Below are 26,387 nucleotides of genomic sequence, written 5' to 3' on the forward strand. Positions count from 1 at the left end.
AGGAGAGTGCCTTTTATCCAGCTTTAAGAACTCCCTGGGTAAGCTGACATAAATTAGTGGAGTTGTATATTTGTAGACTTACTGCCTATTTGACTGACTTGAGTCTTAAGTTTGCCATGCTGTCAACCTAAAAGCTGTATGTGTGTAATTTGTATAGAACTTATATTTATTTCCTTCATACACTATACCCATGTATGCGCCAGAACACTGAGCAGAATTTTTATTTGATTCTTACTGGTTTTCTAAGTAATAATCTTTTTATGTGCAAGTAATAAAAAAGATAATCTTTCTATGTGCAAGTTTAACATAACCAGTTGCATTTATTGTATCTTAACAGAGTGGAGGAGCTGGCAGTTTTATGTGCAAAGAACGACATTCCACATATCGTCAACAATGCGTATGGGGTACAGTCATCAAAATGTATGCACCTTATTCAGCAGGTAAGCTTTGGATTAAGAGAGTGGCATGATGATATTTAAGTGCACTTTATCTTTTATTTTAAATTCTGTGTACCGTCTCCCTATTTTATACTGATATTTTACAGTGTTTTCTGGTGGGCACTGCATTATTAAGATCTGAGAACTAACTTTGTGATGAGTTCTTAAGCACTGCACACAAATGGCCTTCATCTGTCCTCTTCATTGGTTTGACAAGTAATAGCACAACTTTAAAGCTGAAAATCAACAAATTTTAACTGATTGTCAGATGGCAATTGTATTTGTATTGTAAGTGGCCAGATCCCCTACTCATGTTAATCATGAGGATTAATCCTACAGGAAGTCATTATATGAATGAAACGTTGTCAAATGCTGATGTCCGTCCCCAGCCTATTTTTTAACATCTTTATTAAATCATCACATTTTAATCTGTAATGGGGTTTTACTTATCTTCATGCTATATGTATGTATGTATGTGTGTATGTATATATATATATATATATATATATATATATATATATATATATGTGTGTGTGTGTGTGTTTTCTTAACAGTTTTTAACTCACTTCGGCATTAGATACGTTATTCATTTCCTGCATTAATTTAAATCTTACTTTTCTCCTGAAGAGTATTATTTCTGCATTGTTTCCACAACTTCCATGTATTTCTATGAAATTTGCTGTTTTCCTTTTGTAAAGACCCTGTTTCCAATTCCTTTATCTCCTTTACAGTATCCACAAAATCATTTACGTTGGGAGTAGATTCCAATTTCCATTTTTTGGCAGCAAATAGCATTAAACTTAGTGAGGTCTTACTGTGTTTAGGCAATTCAGACCATTTATCCCAGCAGAAAAGAATCATTTCTTTAGTTACAACCATTTGTTTCCCCAATGTAATTTGCCATCTTATTACATTCACAAAAATGCTACTAAGTTCCTGTCTCTTAACAACGCCAGCATTTGCTGTGTACTTGAGGAAAAATCCTCTGGTCTGCTTCCAGTATAAAAATGCCTAAGCAAAGAATTCCATGCAAAAATTCAAACCTTTTGGACTTGCTGCATACTTGGCAGCTTTACAAATTTCTTCCCATTGTTTGTTTATTTATTGTGTATTTACTGACATTTGATTATTGAGAAAATCCAAATGAGCAGGTGCCCATTTTCAGCAGAGTCCTGGGAGAAAAAGCTCTAAAATGTTACAAAAACATTTTAAGAGCAATAATTTTACAATTTTCAAAAATATTACAAAAACATTTACAGTTATAAATAATTATACCAAATTAGACATAATGTGAAAACATTGGTTAAGAAAAGATGCAACTTGTATGACAATGGTTTAATATATAAATTTTAGCCAGTTTATAGAGAAATTAAAGGTAAGTTAGTGTAATACAAATAATATTTGCAATATGATGCAAGAGAGAAAAAAAAACAGGGTTATAACATCTTTAGAAAGAGCGATATTGGGGAGAGTAAGGCAGTGTAAGATATGAATAGGTACTAGTTCATATTTAAGGATATTGTTAATCCTTGGGTTGAGCAAAAACATAGCCAGAGCTTGGCTAAGAAGTATTTTAGCATGGTTTTAAAGAACTGGAGAGGAAGGTATTGTTCTGATGGATACAAGTAAGGAGGTCTTAGCGTCATGGTATGAGCACAGACCATGCCCAGCAGATTTGATAGGTTTGTAGACAGGAGTTTTTGGTCATTGGATTATAGTGACTGATTGAGAACATAGTTGTGTAGAATGGTAGTTACTGCTGGACAACCAGATGGATGCTGAGTAATTTTATTGGTGGTGATGGGGTAGTTCTAACCAATTTAGGCTTTTTAGTGGTATACAGTGGTGGGCTCTGTAAGAGGTGTTTGCTGCAAATTTAGCCACTTTATTATAGCATTGTTCAAGTTTTGATTTGGAGGTTAATAAGGATGGGGGCACATAAAGTAGTGAGGGGAGGAGGTAAGTAGTGGTGGTGTAGTTTTGGTTGTGTTATTGAGAATGATTTTGACTGTGTAAAACACCCCTAGTTTTTGGTGAGTTGTTATGCAATTTGTATATGCAGGTCAAATTTAATATTATCATCCAGTGTCATCCCTGATAATTTGCTATGAGAAATTACTTCAGTAGTTGTATTATTAAGACAGAGGATTTTAAATTTTGCTTTTTTTTTCATGAGAAAGGGATTTGGGGAAAAAAGTAATGTTTCTTTTTTGGTTGAGCATGAGCTGTAAAGTGGCTGTTACAGCTTCCTGAGTAAATTTTTGGAGATGTGCAAAGTTATCAGATGTGCATAATACTGTGGAGTCATCTGCATTTTGTAGTAGGGAGGCCTGTTGTGTGGATGTGTGGAGGGTGTTAATAAGAATGTTAATGATGAGAGACCAGGGATTGTGCCTTGTAGTACATTGATGGTGACTAGGAGGCATGGCGAGAGGATGGAGTGCCATTTTGCTGATTAATACTTATGGGACAGGTAGCTTTCGAACCGTAGAAGGGTCGGTTGAGATAGACTTAGTGAGGACTTTTGAAGCAGAAGTTTGCTGTGACAGCCTGTGTCAGAGGCTTAGACAAGCCTTGAAGTAATTATTAAATAAGGAGAAGACTAGTTTGCCATTATCTCTAGTTTTATTGACAGTATCTATAAAGTTTAGAAGAGCGGTGTTAGTACTGTAGGAGGGACAGAAGTCATGTTCTAGGGGGGTATGAGTTCTTTCTGCAGGACATAGTTTAACAACTGATGTTATGTGATCCTATCTCGCCTACATTCTGAACTGATGGGTTCGGAGCCGATCCCTCGGCTCCGACTCGGCACGCTTATGCTGTAGAGCGAGGCCTCTAATTGGCTGAGCTATCTTTATCCCAGGATGCACCACCACTAATCCCCCAGATCTCGTTTGCCGCTAACAAGCTTAGACGTGGTCTCAACATTGGCTGGGCTAAGTACTATTTATTAGGCTTTTCCTGTCACAAATTTCTTTACTTTGAACCCAAAAGCTGTTTTAACAGCTATTGTTGTTATATTAGTGTGTTTGGTGGATTTCTGTTAGCAAATTCGTGATTTTGTTAGTCAGGGAAGGTTTCCCGTTTTAGTTAGAGGGGCCTTCCCCTGTTACTTTGCTGTTTGTGTATTTTTCTTGGGTCAAGTGCCCGTTTAAGTTAGAGGGTCTTGACTCTCTTTCTGTTTTCACTCGTTGTTGTCTGTTACTGTTGGTGTAAAAAAAATATATATATATATATATATATATATATATATATATATATAATTTTTGTGAAAATTGTTGTATTGAACTTTCTTTAACTAAAGTTTAGTGTTGTTTCATATATATTGGTTCTTTGGCAAAGCAGATATGTCGAAAGAACACAAACCCTCCGGGTTTAAGAAATGCACGAGGTGTGGTTTTAAAATGTCCATAACGGACGACAACGCCTCGTGCGTCTATTGCTTAGGTGCTAAGCATTTACAGGAGTCGTGTAGTGTGTGCCACGCGTTCTCTTCTAGAGTCCTCCAGGAGAGGAAAAACAAATTAATCTTCAAGGGATTAATCAAGCCTTCCTTCGAGGAGGCTTCATCTTCCTCTCCGTCTCCTTCTAAAAAGAAAAAAGCGTCGACTCCGACCAGTCAGTCGGAACCGACCGCTAAAAAATCTAAGCAGACTTCTCCATCGGCTCCACGGACTTCGGAGCCGAGGTCGGAACGGTCTGCCTCGATGCCTCCAGCCTCGACCCCTCTGGTTTCGGAGCCGAGGTCTGGGGCATCGAGGCGGGTCACCCTCATCGGCTCCACTGATATTGGAGCCGATCAGGGTTACCGGCTCAGACTCTTCCCCCTCGGAGCCGAAGTCCTTATCGGCACCAAGGGAAATTTCCTTGAAACCTTCCTCGGAGCCGATAGTTGTTGAGTCCTTTCGGAGCTGGTCCCCGAGCCCTTCGGAGCCGATGGAGAAATCGGTTCGGGCCCGATCGGTATCCTCTAGGTCATCCAAGATGTCTGATTCGGACATCGACAGGGTGCTCCTTCGACTCTTCCAGTCTCCGGTGTTCGAAAAGCTAGTTTCGGCTCCAGCCCATTTGGCTTCGGAGCCGATGGTCCACTCCCCTACTGTGGTTCCTCCTCCAACAGCTTCGGCACCGTTGGAGCCGGTGCTGGTGGAACCTGTGGAGGTGTTAGGGTCAGAGGCTTAGACAAGCCTTGAAGTAATTATTGGGTCTCCGGAGAGGAAGATGAAGCCTCCTCGAAGGAAGGCTTGATTAATCCCTTGAAGATTAATTTGTTTTTCCTCTCCTGGAGGACTCTAGAAGAGAACGCGTGGCACACACTACACGACTCCTGTAATTATTGGGTCGGAGTTCAGTACACGGACTTCTTCCTTCGGCCCTGGGGGGAGGCTTCGGGATTGATGCTCTCGGTCCCAAGTCTCCCTCTTGGTGCGTCGGCGGCGGGAGTACCGTCCACTGTCGTGGCCACGGAGGTGGGACCCTCCCAGGATTCTGGTGGTCCCGCCTTCAGGGCTATGAGGAGCGCTTTAGCCAAATCTTCCTTGGCTACCTCCACGGTTTCCCCAGCTACCTCCCTGCATATGGAGACTGGGTCGTTGGCAGTCCCCCTGTCTTTAGACAGCGGAGCCCCCGGGCCTCAGGTTACCCCCGCTGGGGTTTCTCCCCCTCCTGGAGGTCCTTCTGAAGCCTCTTCGGAAGAACCCCCCAGGAAAAGGTCGTGCAAGAGGAAGCACGTTGACTCCCCTGATGAGTCTTTGACATCCGACACTGATCTCGATGATGCAGAGGGGTCCCCTAAGTCGTCCTCGGATGATGTCTCCTTTGCAGACATCCTAGAAGCCCTAAAACAGCGAGGCGGCTGGCAGTCCAAACCTCCCTCTGCTGATGAGTTGGTGCTCCTGAAGGCCTTCGGGGCTCAGCCCTCCGCCTCCTGGGTGTCTCCGCCCTTCGACGAGCTCTTGGATTTGATCTGTCGAAGGGCGTGGGAACACCCAGACTCTGTGGAACCGGTGCCTGCTCGTCCGAACAAATTTCTCTCGGCGCCCCCTGATAGAGAGTTCCTTACTAAAGGTGTGGCTGTAGATGCTTTGGTGGTGGCATCTGCTACCCAGCAAGATGTAGCAGAGGCTTCTCGTCCGTCCATCCTCCTAATAAGGAGTCTAGGAGCATGGATCGCACGAAAGCGCACCCTTAGTTCAGCGGCCTTTACACTGAGGTCCTTGAACTACCTGACGACTTTACCAGATTTCAGAGGATCTGATTAAGGAGCTATCCGATACCCTCTTGGGTAACCTGCCTGAGGAGCTGGCCCAGACGGTTGGCTCTCAGCTGGCTACAATGTCGTCCATTTCGAACTCGTCCATGAGGCTCATTTCTATGCGGCCGAAGGCGAGTAGAGCGGCAGTACAGGCATTGCTCTATGGAGACAAGCCTGGCTCCGCCTGTGTCATTTCAAGGAGGCTTTTAAGTCTTCATTTGCCGACGCCTTTGATGGGTCCTCCTGTTTGGACCCAAGGTAAAGGACACACTAACCCGCTGTGAACAGGAGGGTAAGACTCTGACTGCCGTAGGGGCACGATTTTCCACTCCCTTTCGGCCTTATCCCAAGGCTAAAAGAAGAGGGAAAATGTGGTTCTGTAGATCTCAGAAGCCTTACCCCTCTCAGCAGGAAGGTTCCCCTTCCAGAGGCAGAGGAGGGGGAAATTCATCCGGAAGACGCCGTCCCAGAGGCGGCAGAGGCCCTCACAACACTGGAGACCGTGAGTCCTTTCGTGGCTCTTCAGCCTTTCATAGTCCCTGAGGGATTGCCCGGCTGTGCTGCTCCGGAGCCAGTCGGGGGTCGTTTCTCGAAGCACCGGAAGGCCTGGGAAGGGATCACTCAGGACCGATGGGTGCTTCGGATTATCGCCGGAGGTTACTCCATCCCATTCTCTCACCCACCCCCCCCTCAGTCCAAAAAAATCCCGGACCCGCCACCCAGTCAACGGGATACCGCAGCCTCAGAAGTTTCAAAGATGCTGCAAAAAGAAGTCATCCAACCGGTCCCCGCAGACCAGATCGGATTAGGGACTTACTCAAGATTCTTTTTGGTGCCAAAAAAGACCGGGGACTTGAGGCCCATTTTGGACCTCAGCATCCTAAACCGTTCAGTCAGAAAGTCCAAGTTCCGAATGGTCACTCTACAAACCATTCTCCCATTGCTGGAGAAAGGTGTTTGGATGTGCTCCATAGATCTCAAGGACGCGTATTATCATATCATGGTACATCAAGCGTCCAGGAGACATCTGCGCTTCAGCCTAGGAGACAGTCATTTTCAGTTCCGTGCGCTGCCCTTTGGTCTCACCACAGCCCCCAGGGTGTTCACCAAGTGCTTGGCAGTAGTGACTGCTCACCTGAGAAGTCTAGGATTCCAGGTGTTTCCATATCTAGACGACTGGCTCCTAACTGCCACCTCCAAGCATCTACTTCTGCGGAGCCTACAAGCCACTATATCACTGGGCAATTCCCTTGGAATCACCTTTAATTGGCCGAAGTCTGTGTTGCAGCCATCTCAACGAATAAGATTCATAGGGATAGAGATAGACTCGAACCAAATGCGGGTCTATCTACCTACAGACAGAATTCAAACCATACAAAATCAAGTTCGAGCCTTACTTCCCAGGTCCAAAGCCCCAGCCAGAATGGTCCTGCAGCTATTGGGATCCATGTCTGCCACGGTTCTTCTAGTCCCCTTGGCAAGGTTGCACATGAGAATCCTCCAGTGGCTTCTTTCAGCTCAGTGGTCCTTTCAGGAACTCCCTCTCAGTCACCTCATATGGATCACGGAATCTTGCAAACGGGACCTTCGCTGGTGGCTAGTGCCCTCCAATTTGGATCAGGGACGACCCTTTGTTCTTCCTCCTCCGGCGCCCACTTTGACCACGGACGCCTCCCAGATGGGGGGGGGGCATTCCCTGGGCAGGTCAGTCCAAGGCAAATGGCACCCGGAAGAGACTCTTCTTCATATCAACATCCTAGAAATGAGGGCAGTACTCCTGTTCCTTCAAGCCCTTCACGATTATCTCCCTCAGGGCGTAATTGCTGTTCACTCAGACAACATGTCAGTTGTCTGGTACCTGAACAAACAGGGAGGAACCAGATCCTATCCTCTTTGCAGAGAAGCCATGAGAGTTTGGGAATGGGCAGTCTCGACCAAACGCTTCCTAGTGGCTACTCACATACCGGGCAAGTCCAATGTCATAGCCGACAGATTGAGCAGAACCATCCTCTCTCCTCACGAATGGTCTCTGAATATGACAGTTGCAAGTCAGATTTTCAGTGAATGGGGAGTTCCGTGTTGTGACCTCTTCGCGACTCCTCTGAATGCAGTGCAAAGAATTCTTCTCCCTAACCCGGCTCCAGGGAAGAGCCCCATGGACGATTAGTCCATCCTTGGCCCACCGGCTTGCTTTATGCCTTCCTCCAGTTCCTCTCCTCCCCAGGGTGATTCAAAAGGCATCTCTCTTGGGGAGCAAAATGATCTTAATTGCTCCTTACTGGCCTCGTCAAGTGTGGTTCCCCTATCTTCGAAACATGCTCTGGAAGGTCCATGGTTCCTGGACCAGGTCCCAGACCTACTGGTTCATCAGTCGGGACTATTCCACCAGTCCCTACACACCTTAAAATTGACGGCCTGGCTCCTCCTCTTCCGACGATAGTCAGGAGTCATACATTGGATCCAGATGTTGTGCACATATTATCTTCGCCCATAAGTCTGCTACAAAGAAACTGTATTCTAGCAAATGGAAAAGGTTTGCTATTTGGGCTCAACTCCGGGCCTGGACCCCATTTCTATTCCGTGGCAGAAGTACTAAAATTTCTGACCTCTCTTTTCAATCAAGGCTCTTCAGTTTCTACCATCAAAGTACAATTGGCAGCAATTTCTAATTTTCACGAATCCATAGACCCACCTTTAATGAGCAACAGATTGTGTAAGACCTTCTTGAAAGGTGCTGCTCTATTAAGACCTCCGATTTCTCATCCTGCACCTCCATGGGATCTCGATATAGTGTTACGCCTTGACTTCTTTCCCCTTTGAACCGGCAGCTACCTGTGATCTAAAGTTTCTATCATGGAAGACAGCCTTTCTGGTGGCGATTACTTCTGCCAGAAGAGTTTCAGAGCTTCAAGCTTTGTCAGTGAAACCCCCGTACTTGGTTTTTCATAAAGACAGAGTATCCCTCAGACCAAATCCTTCCTTTGTTCCTAAAGTTTGTTCTACTTTATGCTTACAACAATCGTTAGAGCTTCCAGTTTTTTTCCCAAAATACTCTAACAAAGCGGAGTTTATATTCCACACACTAGATGTCCACAGACAGTTACGTTTTTATTTAGACAGGACCAAACAAACAAGGAAAACAGATCAGTTGTTTGTATCCTTTGCAGATAACAAATTGGGCAGCGCTGTCACAAAGGTCACTATTGCCAAATGGATCAGGGACTGTATTACTCAAGCTTATATTTATTCTAACAAAGAGCTTACCACCTCTGTCAAGGCTCATTCTACAAGGGCTATGGCTACTTCGGTAGCATTTCACTCTAAGCTTGCTATTAGTGACATTTGTGCTGCGGCTACATGGTCTTCACCGCACACCTTCATTTCCCATTACAAATTAGATGTGGCATCTAGAGGACGAGCTTCATTTGGTTCCACAGTGCTCAGGAGTGTTTTCCAATGAGCCACCCGGGATTTAGGTGCTAGGGACGCTGTCCCATCAGTTCAGAATGTAGGCGAGATAGGATCACATAACATCTTTTAGTTATGTACTCACCATAACTTCAGATGTTTGGGATCCATCTCGCCTACATTCCCAATAACCCACCCTCCTTCCCCCTTCCTTGGAGATCAGAGGATATCAGAAGGTCCGAATTCTGTTGTTTCATCTTGAAACATCTAACAATGTTATATAACCAAGTTGTGCATGTGTGCATGAATGCGGACAAACAAGATCTGGGGGATTAGTGGTGGTGCATCCTGGGATAAAGATAGCTCAGCCAATTAGAGGTCTCGCTCTATAGCATAAGCGTGCCGAGTCGGAGCCGAGGGATCGGCTCCGAACCCATCAGTTCAGAATGTAGGCGAGATGGATCTCAAACATCTGACGTTATGGTGAGTACATAACTAAAAGTTTTTCAGTACATTTTACAAGTATTTTGGAGGGAGGGAGGTAAGATTGCTATAGGTTTAAAGTTAGTAATACCTGTTGAATTTCCCTATTTTTGTAAAGGATAATATGTGATTTTTTTTTCCATAGAGAGAGAATGTGAGATTTAATTGACCTATTTATAAGGATTGTGACAGTATAGGCAATACTGTGAGCTGCTGTTTTAAGGTACTTGGAATGTTATTAGTTAAAGTAGAACATGGTTTGAGTAGTTTTATATAGGACATGTGCACAGGTTTGTAGGTGAAAGCAAATGAGGTGATATGTGGGTACTGGGCAGGGTTGGGATTGGGTGTTGCGGAGTCCTTTGTTAGCAATGCTGTACTATCTATGAAATAAGAGTTGAATTCTGTTGCAGATTTGAGTGGTGAATTATTGGAGGAGGGAACAGGGATGACATTTTGGCCGAGATGTAAGATTTCTTTACTGGCTAACCAGAATCTTTTAAAATTGTGTTTTATTACAATCAAAACCTACTGGAAATTCATAAACCATCTTATCCCCCAGGTAAACACTTACTATCCTGTCACCTTTCCCATCTCTGGAACTCACTCCCACCATCCATTCGTACCACCTCTAACCAATACATGTTCAAAAAACAGCTTCACTCACATCTAATTTCCCAATGGGATTGCTCTTGCTCCCACCCCTCATAAATACATCACATCCTTCCACCAATATGCTTACGGGACCAACTTTTATCTAACAAAGCTTGTGTTCCCTCTGTTTCCACCCTTTAAGGTACCTTACGTTCCTGCTGCAAAACTCCTTTACTTCACATTAATCCTCTTTGCTTGTATTGTTCTGAATGTTTATGAACTGTGAATTTAAATGTTTTATCTACCACTTTTCTATAAATATTAGCAATCTTGTATGAACCTAATTCTGTGTGTGTTGGAGCTTTTCTCCCTATGACTATTATCTACCATTTTGTATAAATTTTTAGCAATCTTTGTATGTACCCAATTTTCTGTACTGGAGCTTTTCTCCCCAGGACTCCATTGAAAACGGGTTCTTTTTGGCCCAATGGACTATCCTGGTAAATCAACTGCAAATAAATAAATAAAATAAATAAATTGTTCTAAAAGTTATTACAGTATAGTTTTTTGTCTTCATTCATTTGCTTTTTGTTGTGGTTGAGGGGGCTTTCTGAAGTTTTATATTTTTGCCATTCTTTCTACGCTTTACCTTTATCCTGCATTAGCATTCTGCTCTTTTCTTTTATAAATTGCCTTTCTGTTCTGTTTTCCTAATTTTTTAATCTCCTCTGATTTATTCTTACAGTTATCATACAATATTTTATCCATCCTACTAATTATCCTTTTTTTAACAACTGCTGTTCTAGACTCAACTAAAACTTTTCCAGAGCTGGTCTTTCACTTTGTGCTTTCCTGTCTCTTTCTCTCTGCCTATACTCCGTTGTAAAGCCATGATAAGGCATTCATTCTTCAACCTGCAGTCCAATGTTTTGCTCAGCCTCATCCTACTCTGTTATTATTTCATCCACAGTTATTTGCTCCCTGTATTATGGATCCTTTGATATTTTCTTCCAGTGAATTCCAACCCCTTCTTGCCAATTCGCTATGCCCCTACTTTCAGACTTGCCTATTAGTAGAATCTCGTTTCTCCATTCCTGCAAAGGCTTTAGTACTTGGAGTACTTTCTATTGTTTTAGGAATGTAATGTATAATGTCTGTGTGGGTGCTATTATTTTCCTTAAGGACTTGCGTCTAAAATCTTAGTTTCTGACCCCCCCCCCCCCCCACCAAATTTCATTACTTTTTCATCATCCTTTTCCATTTTACTGTATACTCTTCTGCAGGAATTATGTATGTGAGTCATAACTGCGTAGCTATAAAGTATCCCTTCAAATCAGGTAGCCTTATACCACCTTCTTATATGGGGAGGTTCCGCTTATTCCACTTAATTCTTGCCCTCTTCACATATTGATTATCATCCACAGCTTGGCACTCATAAAAATACGCCTGACCTGTAAACAAGACTAAAGGGACTAAAATGTTTCACTGCTCGTATCTTACAGTACATATCCATAATCAGGACCTAATGTCTCTGTTTTTATGTAATCATTGGTTTAGTTTTTTCCCACACGTCCTTTGCTGCCATAACAAGACCTGATCTTCCTTTTTTTCAGTTGGCTTTCCCTAGGGGGCACGTAAATGCAGACTCATGCCTTGTTTATCATAGGCACCCAGCAATAAAAAAGTTGTTCAAGTCATTTCATTCTGCTGTGCTTCAAAGGTTCTTTGGTCAGTTCCTGCACCTCAATTTTTGTATAATGATAACTGCAAACTTTCTCTTTATAGAATGGAAATATTTATGCTTTATGGCTGTGTACTGTTTCTGATTAAGACCCAAATGAAAATTACCAGTATACATTTTGTGTGCTTCAGATTTCTCCATAAGAATTACTTTCACAGTGTCTTCTCTGTTTAGGAGACACCACACTGTAGATACTTGTGAATGTCATACTTCAGTCAGCTAAAAGACTTTTGCAAAAAAGCTGAGAAATCTTCAAGCCTTTTATAGTATGAAACAGTTGTAGAATTTTGTCCAGTTTGATCACATTCTTTTTCTCCAAGTCAGTAGTTAATAACAAAGATGAATTAAGTAAGAGAAAGAAGAAATACAGGAAGTCCTTCTCATAAATTGTTATAAAGTTTAATAAAAAATAATAAAAAAACTTTAAAGTTTAGAACCTGTATCAAATGTTGTGCAGAGGTTAGCTATCAGTAGCTAAGGGTTCTAGGGCCTATTGCCGTGAGTGAAGTGACTATTTCTACTGCTGGAGTTAAGATTTGCTTACTCATGCCATGGTCAAGCAGAACCCTGGTCAAGGCTAGAAGTCAACTCCTTCGATCTTCAGGAGTGGCCCTTCCACCCAAAAGTCTTGGGACAAAGACCGAAACAAAAAAGAAAAAGTAGAGAGAGAGAGAGCATGGGGAGTGTTCCTCATCTTATTTCTCTTCATCTGGTTAGGGATCTTCCAAATCTTGGGAGGTATTTTAGCACCCATAAGGGTCAGCACATTCAGTAGAGGGTATCTGGTACTCCTGTTTTTTCAGTTTTTGAAGTGTCTTTAGCTAAAAGAAGAAGAGCTGGGAAGTGTGTCCTTCGTATTGAATGTTGAAGTGCATAACATTTTAATCCATTATTGTATTTTCCATTTGCCTCAACCTGTGGATATCAGATCCAGTTGATTCTGAGGCTGGCAACTAAGAGTTTGACTCTGGCTTTGAAGCTCAAGCCCCACTCCATAATGCACTACTTCACCTAATCTCAGATCTCATTTGCCTCGCTTGATAATGGACATGGTCTCAGGAGCTAAGTGATCTGGCTAATTTTTTTATGCTTTCCTTTGGGATTTTTTTTTTTGTTTTGTTTTTTTTTGTTACAGCTTTTGGTCTTTTTTCCCCTCTCCTCTCTTCATGAGTTAGCTTAAAAAAAGTGGGGGGTTAAAACATTAGGATTTAGGGCTTCTTTCTCCCATCCATCCTTAATCCTTCAGTTCCTATTTTGTTTGTGGCTGTGGCATATGACGTTTCCCTTGATGGCAGGTATGGCTGAGAAGGCTTATGGGTGTGGAAACAAGTTGCGCCTGTAGGATTCACATGATAAATGCTTGTATTGCGTAGCGGCCGCTCATTTGGATCAAGAGTGTGAGGCCTGTGCTTCCTTTGGGTCAAGGCCTCTAGCAGACTGGTGCACAAAGTTGATTAAGGGGCTTCTCTATGCTGTTTCTACTGTGTCTAGCCCTACTACTTCTAGTTCTATTTCAAAGAAGCCTGCCGAGAAGCCCAAGAGGAATAACGATAAAAAAAAGGAAAGAAGGAAGAGAAAGAAAGAGAAGATTGGGAAAGATCTGCTGAAAGTGGGGTGTTAAATGAGCTGGCATAGATGACCCCAGGTCCTCTGTTACTTTGGCTCCTCACTCATATCTGGCATTGAAACCACTCAAATCCCAATCTCTGTTCTCCTTGATTCCAACTTCAGAACCACACTGGCCCCAGTCCTTGACTGCCCAAAGTCCAGCTACAGCTTCAGTGTCCCAGCCATTTCAGTACTGATATCTGGTAACTCCTGCTACTCTGGAACTGATGCTTTAAATGGAACTGTCACCCCCTCTGGTCTGGTCTCTCCTTTTTAGCTACTAGGATACAAACAGGTCAATGCAGTGACCCAATAAGCCACCAGATCCCCTAAAAGTATTGGGTAAATGGATTTAGACAAAATAATGAGGACCTTTTTGAAGGTGCAGATTTACTTAGGATCCTTCCCTCCCCTCCCCCTTCATCTCGAAAGTGGAGAGAGCAGGCCCATCCACACTCTTGCTAAATTCTCCCTCCCTAGTCTTCATTTTAGATATTGTGATCCTGGATCTGACACGTGTTAGCAGGGTACCTCAGTCAGCACCAACTATCAGCAACCTTGATGCATTTGACTCGGGTCTTTTCAGAGCTGTGTGAATCCCGGGTCAGGAGTGCTGAGCTGGCAACCCAGGGTCGGTGTTGAGACTGAGGATTTTGGAGCAGTCTTTCCACTTGGTGCCTTGACTGTGAGCGGCACTCCCATGAGGTCTTTGGATCCAGGGAGACCCATACCTAGACACCTGACCTTGGCTTCTGCTTTACTATATTCTGTGGACCTCCTGTCTTTTTGAGTCTTCTATTACACATCATTTTGTCCAGGAAGAGCCTGCATTACAAAGCTTTGAGCAGGCCCAAGTTAGGGTCTTCTCTGGAGCTTCTGGATTTCCTCCCATATCACCCCACAGGAGGAGCACAGGAAACACTAGTGCAAAAGGAGGCAGTTGGATCCCACCCAGGGATCATTAACATAGGATACTGAACTCATTCAGTGGAAGGTTCCCCAAAATCTCCCCACAAGGATGCCTCTTTCAGCAGTCTTTTACAGTTATTAAAGCAGAAGACCGGTTGGACCACCAAAGCCCCTTCTTCTGAGGAGTCGGTGTTTTTGAGTGTTTTAGTGCAAGACAGTCTATTGCCTGGGTGTTACCTTTTTCAGACTGTGTTGTGGATTAGCCTGATGTGTTGAAGCCTATCCCTAAGATTTTATTCCAACTGAAGGACAGGGCATATTAGAGTAAAGGGCCTATGGTTAATGTGATTGTGGTTGCCACAATCACAAGATAGGAGCTGTCAGAGGAGAGCACAACTATCCACTCTTCCAATGGAGAGTCTTCTGCTTTGAACAGTTTTGGGAAGCACATGTATTCTTCAGCTAACTTTGCTTTCTATGTTTTGGAGTATATGGCTAACCGAATTAGACTACAGAGGGATTCTAACATTTCCATGCACTTTTTGATTGCAGTGAATGGCACAGTCAGGGAGGCAGGCACCAGCATAGCAGTTCACCATCATGCCTGGATGCACCTTTGCAATTTTGCAGAATGCTTTAAGGCATCCTTTCTGAACACAACATTTAATGGCTCCACGTTATTTGGATGAAAAGTAAATGATTCTCTAACCAGGAACAAACAGGGCATTAAAACATTGCCAGCTGTGGGGTTCTGTTTTTTTTTTTTTTTTTTTTGTCGTTGTTTGTTTCTCAGTTTACTCCTATCTGGTTACAGGAAAAGGTTAACTGTTGTATTTTTTTCCAAAAATTGCAACAGTTTATCCAAGAAGGTGGTAGTATCTTCCCGCAGCAGGGGGGGGGGGGACTTTAATGGATGCCGCTCCATGGGCAAGAGTGGACTGTAGGTTTAGGGGTCATTTTTCAGACCAGCCGTTTCAGTGCTTGTAAAGCTTTGTCTGGCTGCCTCTCTCTCTGGAGGCAGTCATGAGGCACTTGGCTGTCCACCTTCAAACCTGCAAGGCCATCACCACTGATTCCTGGGTGTTGAGAGTCCTCACCAGAGGCTACAGCCCCCCCCCCCCAAAAAAAAAAAATGTCCAAAACCTCGTTAAAAGACCCTTCCAGACATTCCACCCTAGTAAAGAAGAGCAGCATCAAGAAAAACAGAAAGGCTGTTAGCAAAGAGCCATCCAGGAAGTCCCATCAGATCCAAAAAGGATCCACGGTGTGTGCAAGATTCTTTTGGATGACAAAGAAGAACATGGACCTCAAGCACAGCTTGGATTTAAGCAGACTAAATCTGTTTGTCAGGCAGACCAAGTTCTGGATTGTAATGGTGTAGTCCATCCTACCTTTGAGGAAAGATGGCTGGATGTGTTCAGTAGACCTCCAGGAAGCATATTATCACAAAAAGATAGTCAGACAATCCAGGAGCTTCCTGCGCTTTCAGCTGGGAGCCATTCACTGTCAGTTAAGAGTGCTGCCATTTGGACTCACCACAGTCCCCCTAGTGTTCACCAAATGCATGGCAGTGCTAGCAGCCTAGCTCAGGCTTCTGGGATTTTGGGGTATTTCTGTTCCTGGACAGTTAGCTAATTACAGCTACGTCAAAAGCATTTTTGCCCCACTTGTGCCTTGCCTTAAGAGTCATGGTAAATTTCAAGAAGTTGTTAAACAGCAAAGATGTGGTAAAAGTGCCCAAAGCGTAACTAATAATCCAAAATTAGGCACCGGAGACCAGCAATTCCAATATACAAACAATTTAATGTTCAAACCCAGCAAAAGGAACACACATCCACATATAACATAAACGCTGATAAAAACACTTCCCCTTACATTTTCGTCTCTTAGAACTTCATCAGATTGGCAAATGCATCATAATTACCTAGTTAAATAATTTTTCCTGTTTGAATAGACCAATGAAGTCAGTGATTCTATTCATTACCAAGATACAGAAAGAGTGGATTCTAAAATGCATGTCACAATCTTAAAATATTGAATAAAATACATTTAAATGTTCATATTAAAACTGTTCATATAAAAATATTCATATTAAAATGTACAATGAATTAATGTAATAAATTCAAATAAATAATGCTTGTTAAATATTAAGTGTTTAAAATGCAGTGGCATAAAATGACATAAAATAACATAGAATACTAGTCTATCACCATCTAGTGGACAAATAATAAAACACATGAAAATGTATATAAAATCAAGAATTCACTTAAATAAATAAACCAGGATAAAAAAACATGAATGTACATAAAAATATCACAATTTTGCAGACCTGAGCTTGAGTACAGGTTTTAAAGACACCATTATATTAATTCATTGTACATTTTAATATGAATATTTTTATATGAACAGTTTTAATATGAACATTTAAATGTATTTTATTCAGTATTTTAAAACTATCACATGCATTTTAGAATCCACTCTTTCTGTATCTTAGTAATTAATTGAATCACTGATTTCACTGGTCTATTCAAACAAGAAAAGTTATTTAACTAGGTAGTTATGATATATTTGCCCATCTAATTAAGTTATATGAGACAAAAACATAAGGGGAAGTGTTTTTATCAATGTTTGTTATATGTGGATGTGTGTTCCTTTTGCTGTGTTTGAACATTAAATTACTTGTGTGTTGGAACTGTTTGTCTCCGGTGCCTAATTTTGGATTATAAATTTCAAGAAATTCAAGCTAGCGCTAGTGCAGGTCCTGAAGTTTATAGGCTGATATCTGGACACCACTTCACAGATTGTCAGGCTTCCTCCTTCCAGACTGTAATCATTTTGTCATCGGGCTCATTAAGTTCTTCTCCGTTAGATGTCACCTACTGCTCTAATCCTTGGTTTCCTGGGTTTGATGGTAGTTGCCAGTATGTTAACTCCACATGTCAGGTTCTACATGAGGACATGCCAGTGAACCCTGTTATTCTAATGGTTTTTAAGGATATGAACTCTGTCATTCTAATGGTCTTTAAGGATACAGTCAGTGTAGTATCCTATAAGCAATACATCTTGTGGTAGCTGTCCTCTGATCTAGTGTCGGCAAAATTTCTCTTTGATTTTTCCCTAGCAAAGACCACAGTAACTATGGATACCTCTCAAGTAGTGGGGGGGAGGGGAATTTTGAGAGGAGGACTGTTTTAAGTACCTGGTACACATAAATGCCAACCTTCACATCATTGTTTTGGAGATGAGTGGTCCTCCTGATGATGCATGCTTTTCATGACTGTCTTCCCAAAGGTGCGATATCCATCCAGACTAACAATATGGTGGTAGGCTGGTATCTCAAAAAGCGAGGTGGAACCCAATCTTATCCTCTCTATTGAAAGGATATGAGGGTCTGGCAATGGGCAGTGTCTTTCCAATGCTTTCTGATAGCAATGCATATCCCGGACAGTTCCAGCATTCTAGCAGACAGGCTGAGTCATTGTATACTAATGGCTCACAAGCAGTCAGTGGCATCAGAAATTTTCGGCTGCTCAGGCCAGCATTGCTGTGAATAATTTCAACCCCAGACAACACCAGGTACAGCATCTTCTTTGCTCTGACCACTCAGGAGAGACCATCATTGAGGGACGTTTTAGTCCATGCTTGGCACCTGAGCCTGCTGTACGTGTGCTTACCAGCTCCCCGATTGTCAAGTTCTTACAGAAAATGGCTTGGTGCAAAGCAACTGTGATCCTCATAGCCCCTTTCTGGCCCAGATAAGTTTTGTTCCCAGTCTTGTGGTCTCCCCTAGTCCTCCATGGGTTCTGGATCCTGTTTTGAATCTAATTTCTAATCTGTCCAGTAAGCCTCACCCGGTTCTCAAGTCCTTCAGACTGTGACTGCATGGTTGTACCACTTACAGTGATCGCTAGAGATCCTAAGTTGTCTGCTACTGTGGTACACATTAAGTCTCAAAAGACTTCCACCAACAAGACTTACAACAGTAAATGAAAAAGATTTAGTGTAGGTGTGAGCATCCATGTGTGTGTGTGGTACAACCGCTGTGACAGGACTAGCCACCCAGCAGTGTGAACTTTGGCTGTAGATGATTATCACTGTTAAAGTGACACCCTGACCCCATGTGTACAAATTGGTAAAAAAGGGGTTGTGGATGGATGAATTTAGCATGTGGGCTACCTCAAAAGGTCTGGATCCTTTTTCAGCTTCTGTAGACTGTTTTGGATTCTGTTTCATTTGGGAACAAGCTACTCTAATTCAACTTGTGTCCATTTCTGATTTCCATATTTGACACAATCATTTTCCTATAGTTTCCTTATGATTGTCTAAGGCCACCCTAAAACAAACATTTCTCCTAACGCTTCCTTTGACAGATCTGGTTCGTCTTTGGGGTCTGACAGTTTTACTGCAGGCTTTAACTAGAGCTCCATTTGAACCTACAGCCATGGTGGATTTGCAGTTTCTGTCATAGAATACCATTTTCCTTATTGCAGTTACTTCAGCCAAAAGGGTTTTCAAACTTCAGGCTTTGTCATGTTAACCTCCTTACCTAACCTTTCATAAAGGCAGCGTTTTCTCTATGGTAAGCACCCCTTACAATTTCACCAGTACATGATAACCAGATTCAGAGTATTACTATGCTTTCTTTAATCGAAACTTTGACGCACCAAGTTGATGCACTGACCAAGAAAGTCGATGCTCTTTCCAGCAACGTTCATGTTAACCCTCCACTTCAACTTGTTGATAATACTATCGAATCAAATTTGCTTAATAACCAGCCAGTTTCAAATGTGTTGAGTTCTGATAAAAGGACACCACCACGTGTGCATAATTCTGAACGCAATCCACAGGTTTGCAATTCACCACAACGAATTAATAATAACATAGACAAACCTAACAGTAGTAATAGATCCAGTGGGCTTATTGGAGCACGTAAATTGACCGAATGGTTAACAGAACCACTCTCACTTCAAATGCCAACTCAGAGTGGCACAAAGGGGCAACTGGCCACGGATCCTACAGACATTTCGGCTTTGCTTAAACAATTTGATCATACCTTAGTTAAATATAAAAAGTTGCAAATCGAAATAGCCTATTTTCGTGAATGCCTTAGTGAAGGCATAGTCCCAAAGGGTTTGCGATCCTGGCAATACCCTGCTGGGTTAGTGGATGGATCTCCTTTTCATCAAGATATAATTAAACTTTTCATTAAACATGGTTGTGAATTATTAGAAGTTATCAGTAAACATTACCAGATTCAGTCAAGTTCATTAATGCAGGAAGCAACCAGGATAGATGAGATTATTCAACAACATATTAATTTTGCCCGTTACTGGTATGACTATGACAGGATCTTTGTGAGCATTGATCAATACATGGGTAAAGTGAAAGAAGTGAAATTAAAGAAATTGAACAGGGACAGACAAGCATACAGTAATGGTATAGCATACCCGAAACCTCCCCCCCTCCCAGGTAAAATCTAATTTTGTTTCAACATACAATCAGGATGACAACAATTCTTCAGATCATGCACCTCATGGACAAAACATGCATGATGCTTCCAGTGCTAATAATCCTGGTGTTGTCGCACATCACGATGACCAATCTAATATAAATACAAGTCCTTCACCACAAGTGGCTTCTGTATGTCAACAAGCAAATTTTCAGATGGGACCTTCACATTACAACCTGAGAAGGAACAATTGCTATGTCAACAAGAATTTTACCAACACACGAGAGAAAAGGGGGAGGTAAGTACTGACTGGCAAGAACACCCTACCATACTGTATAATTCAACCAAAGATTTTAAAATTTAAGGTTATACTACTGTGATAGTAGAACCAATTATTATTGAATTACTTGCTCGCGGTTCTACTTTTGTTTCTAGTAATCGAGCAGATGTGGTTCAAACTATTATTGATTTGAAGTTATTTTTGAGAAAACTAAATTTGAGGATGTTTTTTGCTAGAGAATTCACAGGTCACAACAACTTACATATAGCTAGTACATTTATACCACCAATGCACCCTACACTAAAATCTGTTTGAGAAGATTTGTGAAAACGATTTAAGAAATATGCTTCATGTGAATACAAACAGGGCCAATACACATTCTAGTATCACAACATTGGAAATGACAGCACTACAGGCATTAAAAACACAGGTGTAAGATTTTTACAACCGGACAAAGGTGGTGGATTGATTATTATGACTCAACAGCAGTACATTGAGAAAATGTTAGATACACTTTGTAGCATATGAGGAGACATCCAGGAATCAACTTCATCAATCATATAATACTATCAGGTCTTTTTTCAGTGATTGTTTTATATAAGGCAGGATAGATTTGACAACATTAAACTATTTGACAATGCTTACCCCAAGATTACCTATTCTTTTTGGCATTCCAAAAATTCACAAATCATTGGTAGACCCACCCATGAGACTGCTAGTTGATGCCAGGAATAGTATCACTTATCCATGTGCCAAGATGATAGATCTGATTTTACAAAAATATGTCCTCAAGGAGAAAGTTATATGTAAAGATTCTTGGTCCTGTCTCCACAATATTAATACATTAGAATTTGAGGACAATTTGAATTTTTTACAGTCGACGTTAAAGATCTATACACCTGTATACCACATCAGGACAGCATCGAATGGGTTAGTTTCATCCTGAGAAAACATGGTGCACCACAAACTGAAATGAAACTAGTGGAAGAAATGTTGGATATTGTTTTGTCCTATAATTACTTCACCTTTGATAACAAAATTTACCTGCAAAAAATAAGTGTGGCCATGGGCTCCCCTTGCGGTGGGAGTTTTGCCAACTTAGTCATGGCCTAGTGGGAGCAGGAAGTTTTGGGGAAGAACACAAGCACTATGAGTAGCATTAAGTACTACACACACTTTTTAGATGACATTTTTATCTTGGGTGAAGGTAATGAAGCTATAGACCTCATGTGATGTAATAAAGTTCTTTTTTACTTATTTTCGGCTTCGTGGTCTTTCGTGCGGAATTAACCTTTGGGATTTGAAGTATTTACTGCCTACATTTGTACTTGGATACTGTTCGTTTTGGGTCTGCAGTCCACTACTTTGTGCATCTCCCTGACCTGCTCGACTCCAGCCGTGCCAGAGCAGGATGGCTGTCTGAGACGAAATCTAAAAGCTGGATCTGAGGGGTTGACTTCGACTCCGAAGCTTTCAGAGCCCTTGCTTCCCCTTGGAGCTTCAGTGTTCAGCAGCTCAGTGCCAACTCCTCCCTCAGTGCAGGGAACCCATGGGACTCTGGTTTGTCTGCTCCGAGAGCTTCGGCTCTGGAGGGATTGCTTTCAACATCCCCAGGTCCTCCTGCCTTCAGTGTGGTGGAGAGGATTTTCTGTCTGCCCAGGAGAAGCCCAACTCTCACATCTTCAGATCTGTGTCCCACCTCCTTGGATCCTGTGCCCAAGTCCTCTCTACAACCACCTTCAGTACAGCCAACCCAGAAGAGCTTCCAACCTCTTCCACCTTTAGAACTCCTTATCTGTTTAGATACCTCTCTGGAACATCCCACTGAGGAGATTCCTCACAAGAGAGAGTGCAAGAGGAGGCACTTAGATTCTCCCCAAGAGTCCATCACAGAGGACACCAATTTTGATGAGGGGGAAGGATCCCCAAGATCTCCACCTGATGACATCTCATTTGGAGACATTCTTGAAATCCTTCACAGAAAGTTGGTTGGTCTGTCCACAACCCTACCCAAGAGGAACCAGTGTTTTTGGAAGCCTTCATGTCTGGCCCATCTACATCTTGGGTGCCCCCCCCCCCATGGATGACCGCCTTGATCTTGACTCCAGCAGGGCATGGAAGGAGCTGGATGCTGTGGAACCCATCCCTAAGCGACCTGATAAAATCCTTAATGTCCCTACAGACAGACCACACTGGACTAGAGATATCCCTGTAGATGACATGGTTGTTGCAGCAACCACCAAGGAGGAGTTAGCTGAGGAGAACTCCACTGTCCATCCCCCTAACAGGGAGTCTAGGGCTTTGGACAAATTTGGTAAGTGGGTTTACACTTCAGCGACCTTCGTATGCAATCGCTGAACTATCTGGCACACTTCATCAGATTACAGAGGGACTTCGTCAAGGAACTCTGCATCTCTGTCCCAGAGTCCGTGTCTGCTGAGGAACAGAAAACGTTTTCCTCCAGAATGACCACCCTACAATCTATATCAAATGCGAGGTTAATCTCACATGCTGCAAGAGCGTACCTTAAGGGCTGCTGGTTCTGGCATTGCTATAAGACATCATGCCTGGATATGGCTTTGTTCATAGGTTGGTACTAGGCTATCGGCCCTAGGGCCTATACAAGCCTAGCCATAACAATTCCCTGGATATTTCTTCCCACAATATTTACTTCCGTGGACCCCTGTCTAGCTGGGCTACTGACATGATCCCTGAGGTGAATTTCCTATCTCCCATCCAATCGTCAAGGTTCCTTTTGAAAAGCACCAAGGAGGCGCTCTGCTTGACATGTATGGGCAGTCTATTCCAGAGTATGGGGAGTCTATGGGTCAGGAACCTATCCCTCCAGCATGTTTTGTTCATTGTGATGACAAGGTTTAGATCCATGGAGCGTGTGGCTCTGAGGGATTGGGATTTCTTTGTGGAGCATGTCCAACAGCTCAGGGTTTGACATGGCCTTATTTGTTAAGCAGAGATCACCCCTGAGTAGACGATATGCCACAGAGTATAGCTGGAGTTTTTTTTAGACGGTCCGTATAGGGCATCTGCTTTAGGACTGTTATTCTTTTAGTGAGGTATTTCCAGCTGTTGCAGATGTCTTGTGAGGTACATACCAAATGGGGCATTGTACTCTATAATGGGTCTAATGAGGGATGAGTACAGTGGGACAGTGACTTAGTTTTTCTTGATGAAAAGCCCTTGGTGATGAGGTGTGCCACATAAAAGGATTTCCTGACTGTTGTGGCGATGTGGTTATCAAAGGTGAGACCACTGTCCACCTGTGTCCCTAAGTCTCTCATTACACGTTCAATGTTTAGTGTACTGCTACCTATGCGGTAATTCATGGGTACATGGTTTTTCCCAAAGGAGATAACTATACATTTCTTGGCATTAAGCTTGAGCCCATGGCTCTGGCAGCAAGCATCTGTTTCTGTAAGGCCCTTTTGTAGAATATCCACATCATTCGGGGATTCAGTAATGGCTCCCAATTTGCAGTCATCTGCAAACTTTGTTAGCCAGAGTCCCTTAGTGCTGGCCTGTACTTTCGAGAAGTAGATAACAAACAAGAGCGGTCCCAGGACTGAAGCCTGAGGTACTCCACTTGTCACTTGTCTGGAGCTGGATTTGGAGTCTGCTACTTTTACAGTGTGGGTTCTGTCAGCAAGCCAGTTGGCAACCCATCGAGTGACATAGGGATTTATGCCCAGTTTAGTAAGTTTCTCTATGATTAAAGAGTGGGGGATGGTGTTGAAGGCCTTGGCGAGGTCCAGATAGGCTGTGTGGACTGCCTTACTCTCGTCCACAGCTCTGGAGACTGATTCGAAGAAGTTAGTCAGGTTCAGGAGACAAGATCGGCCCTTCACAAACCCAAACTGGGTGGAGTCCAGTGTGTGAAGGTTGCCAATGTCCTTGTTTATAAGTTCCATGATAATGCATTCCATGCCCTTGCAGATCAGGCTCGTCAGACTGATGGGACGGTAGTTCCCAGGATCCAAGGTGGATCCCCCCTTGTGGAGTGGGATAACTGTAGCTATGCACCACTCAGTGGGCATGAAGCCTGAGGTGAGGCTGTGATCATGTCACTTAGGTGAGGTGCCAGTTCATTTTGTAGTTCATGTAGTACACAGCCCGGGATGTCATCTGGTCCCATGGATGCTGTATTCTTAGCTTTGGAGAGTGCGGTTTCTACCTGCGTGGCCATGATTACCAGAATTTGGCAATCTTTTTGTATTGAGATGGGCTATTTAGGGGTTGAGAGGGGGTGAAGTTTGCACTAAATCGATCTGCCAGGATATTGGCAATATCCTTGGGATCAGTATATTTAATGCCATTCTGTTGTAGCTCAGAGCATATCTGAGCATTGCCATTTAGATTCTTGACATAACTATAGAATGCCTTTTGGTTGTCTTTGGAATTTTTGGCAATTTTTTGTGACTTTGCGGAACCTTTCATGGCGTAATTCATCAATGCTCCTTTTGATGGATTGTCTTTTTTTGGCCCCACAGTTAGAGAGACTCTCTCCCATAGTGAGAAAGATGGAAAGACCTTGTCTGCCGTTAGAATCCATTTGTCTACCCTACAAAAACCTTTTTCCAGGAACCAGCATTGTGGTAAAAAGATGTGGTTCAAAATGTCTCAAGGTCCTTTTAAGGAATCACAGGGAGATTTCCCCCCAGAGGGAGAAACAAGTACAATGGTAGGCACTGCTCACGAGGCAGAGGGGGTCTGCAAATTCAAGGATCTCGAGATTCGTTCTTCGACAGATCTTTCAAGCACTCCTGAGAGGATGCCTGACTGTCCTTCTTTGGTGCAGTTTGGGGCAGTTATCCTTGCACCTAGACACCCGGTCAGTCATCATAAATGATCTTTGGGTGCAAAGGATCATATCCAGAGAATATTTCATCCCATTTTTACAACTCCCCAAACCAAAGAAAAGTCTCTCCAATGTCCCACCCAATCAGAATGGAGCAGCAGCACTAGGAATTACAAAGCTGTTAGAAAAAAAAAGTCATCCATAAGGCTCCACCTGACTAAATTAGATCTGGAATCTACTTAAGGTTTTTTTTAGTGCCAAAAAAGATGGGGGACCAGAGGCCAATTTTGGACCTAACATTCCTGAACATGTCAATAAAAAACTCTAAATTCCAGATGGTCACGTTCCAGTCCATTTTACCTGTTCTACAAACGGACAATTGGATGTGCACAGTCGACCTTTAGGATACGTACTATCATATCAAAGTAAACAAATGCTCCAGAAGGTTTCTCCACTTCTGGCTTGGAGCCAGTCATGATCAATTCAGAGTACTCCCCTTTGGTCTCACCACAGCCCCTAGGTTGTTCACCAAATGTACAGCAGTAGTAGCAGCTCACTTGAGACTACATGGATTCAACTTGTTTCCTTATCTAGATGACTGGCTCCTGACTACATCAACCAGGCATCTACTAATACAAGCCAGAGATTATCTGCTACATCTAGCTCCTACTTTGGGTATCACAATTGACATGCAAACATTTCAGCTGCAGCCTGTACAGATGATAGACTTCATAGGAGCAAGTCTGGACACGGCCAGTTGTCTAGCCTACCAACCTCCAGACAGGATTTCCACGTTAAGATTGTATATCAGACAGATTCTGGAGATCCCAACACCTTCAGCAGATCTCGTCCTCAGAGCATTAGATTTGATGGCTACCACAATAACATTGATCCCTACAGCACAGTTGCACATGAAAATTGTGCAATGGACTCTAGCAGTCTAGTGGTCCTTACATCAGTACCTTCTGAATCATGTTATAAAGTTATCCAAAGTGTGCAAGGACTGTCTACTATGGTGGCTCTACTTGGAAGAAGTCGAGCAAGGACACCTCTTTGTTTTTCCTCTCTGCAATGCCAAGTTGACCATGGATGCCTCCCAGATGGGGGGGGCGGCATTACCTGGGTCATACGGTCCAAGGCATGTGGTCGACACAGGAGACTAGTTTGCATATTAATGTTCTAGAGATGAGAGCAGTGCTTCTGGCGTTGCAAGCCCTTCAGAGGTTTCTCCCACTAGGAACTATTGCAATACAGACGGACAACATGTCAGTAGTTTGGTACATCAACAAGCAGGGAGGAACTACATCTTACCCACTGTGTCGAGAAGCAATGAGGGTTTGGCAGTGGGCATTTTCTTCCAACCACTTTCTAATCGCAAAGCACATTCTGGGGAAGTCCAACATTCTAGTGG

General features: G+C 42.8%; 1 protein-coding gene across 6 annotated transcripts in view; it reads left to right on the forward strand.

Annotated features, from left to right (window-relative positions):
• The window catches only part of SEPSECS (Sep (O-phosphoserine) tRNA:Sec (selenocysteine) tRNA synthase), a 1,234,889-nt gene that overhangs the window by 700,447 nt on the left and 508,055 nt on the right, over positions 1–26,387 (forward strand). For all 6 annotated transcript variants that reach the window (XM_044062171.1, XM_044062175.1, XM_044062174.1 and 3 more), the window contains one exon: positions 338–440. In XM_044062171.1, the coding sequence (XP_043918106.1) occupies positions 338–440 (103 nt within the window). The remainder of the gene's footprint in view (positions 1–337; positions 441–26,387) is intronic.

Source organism: Protopterus annectens, chromosome 2.part1 (assembly GCF_019279795.1).
Source record: "Protopterus annectens isolate FY-2018-M chromosome 2.part1, PAN1.0, whole genome shotgun sequence".
Taxonomy (NCBI): Eukaryota; Metazoa; Chordata; order Ceratodontiformes; family Protopteridae; genus Protopterus; species Protopterus annectens.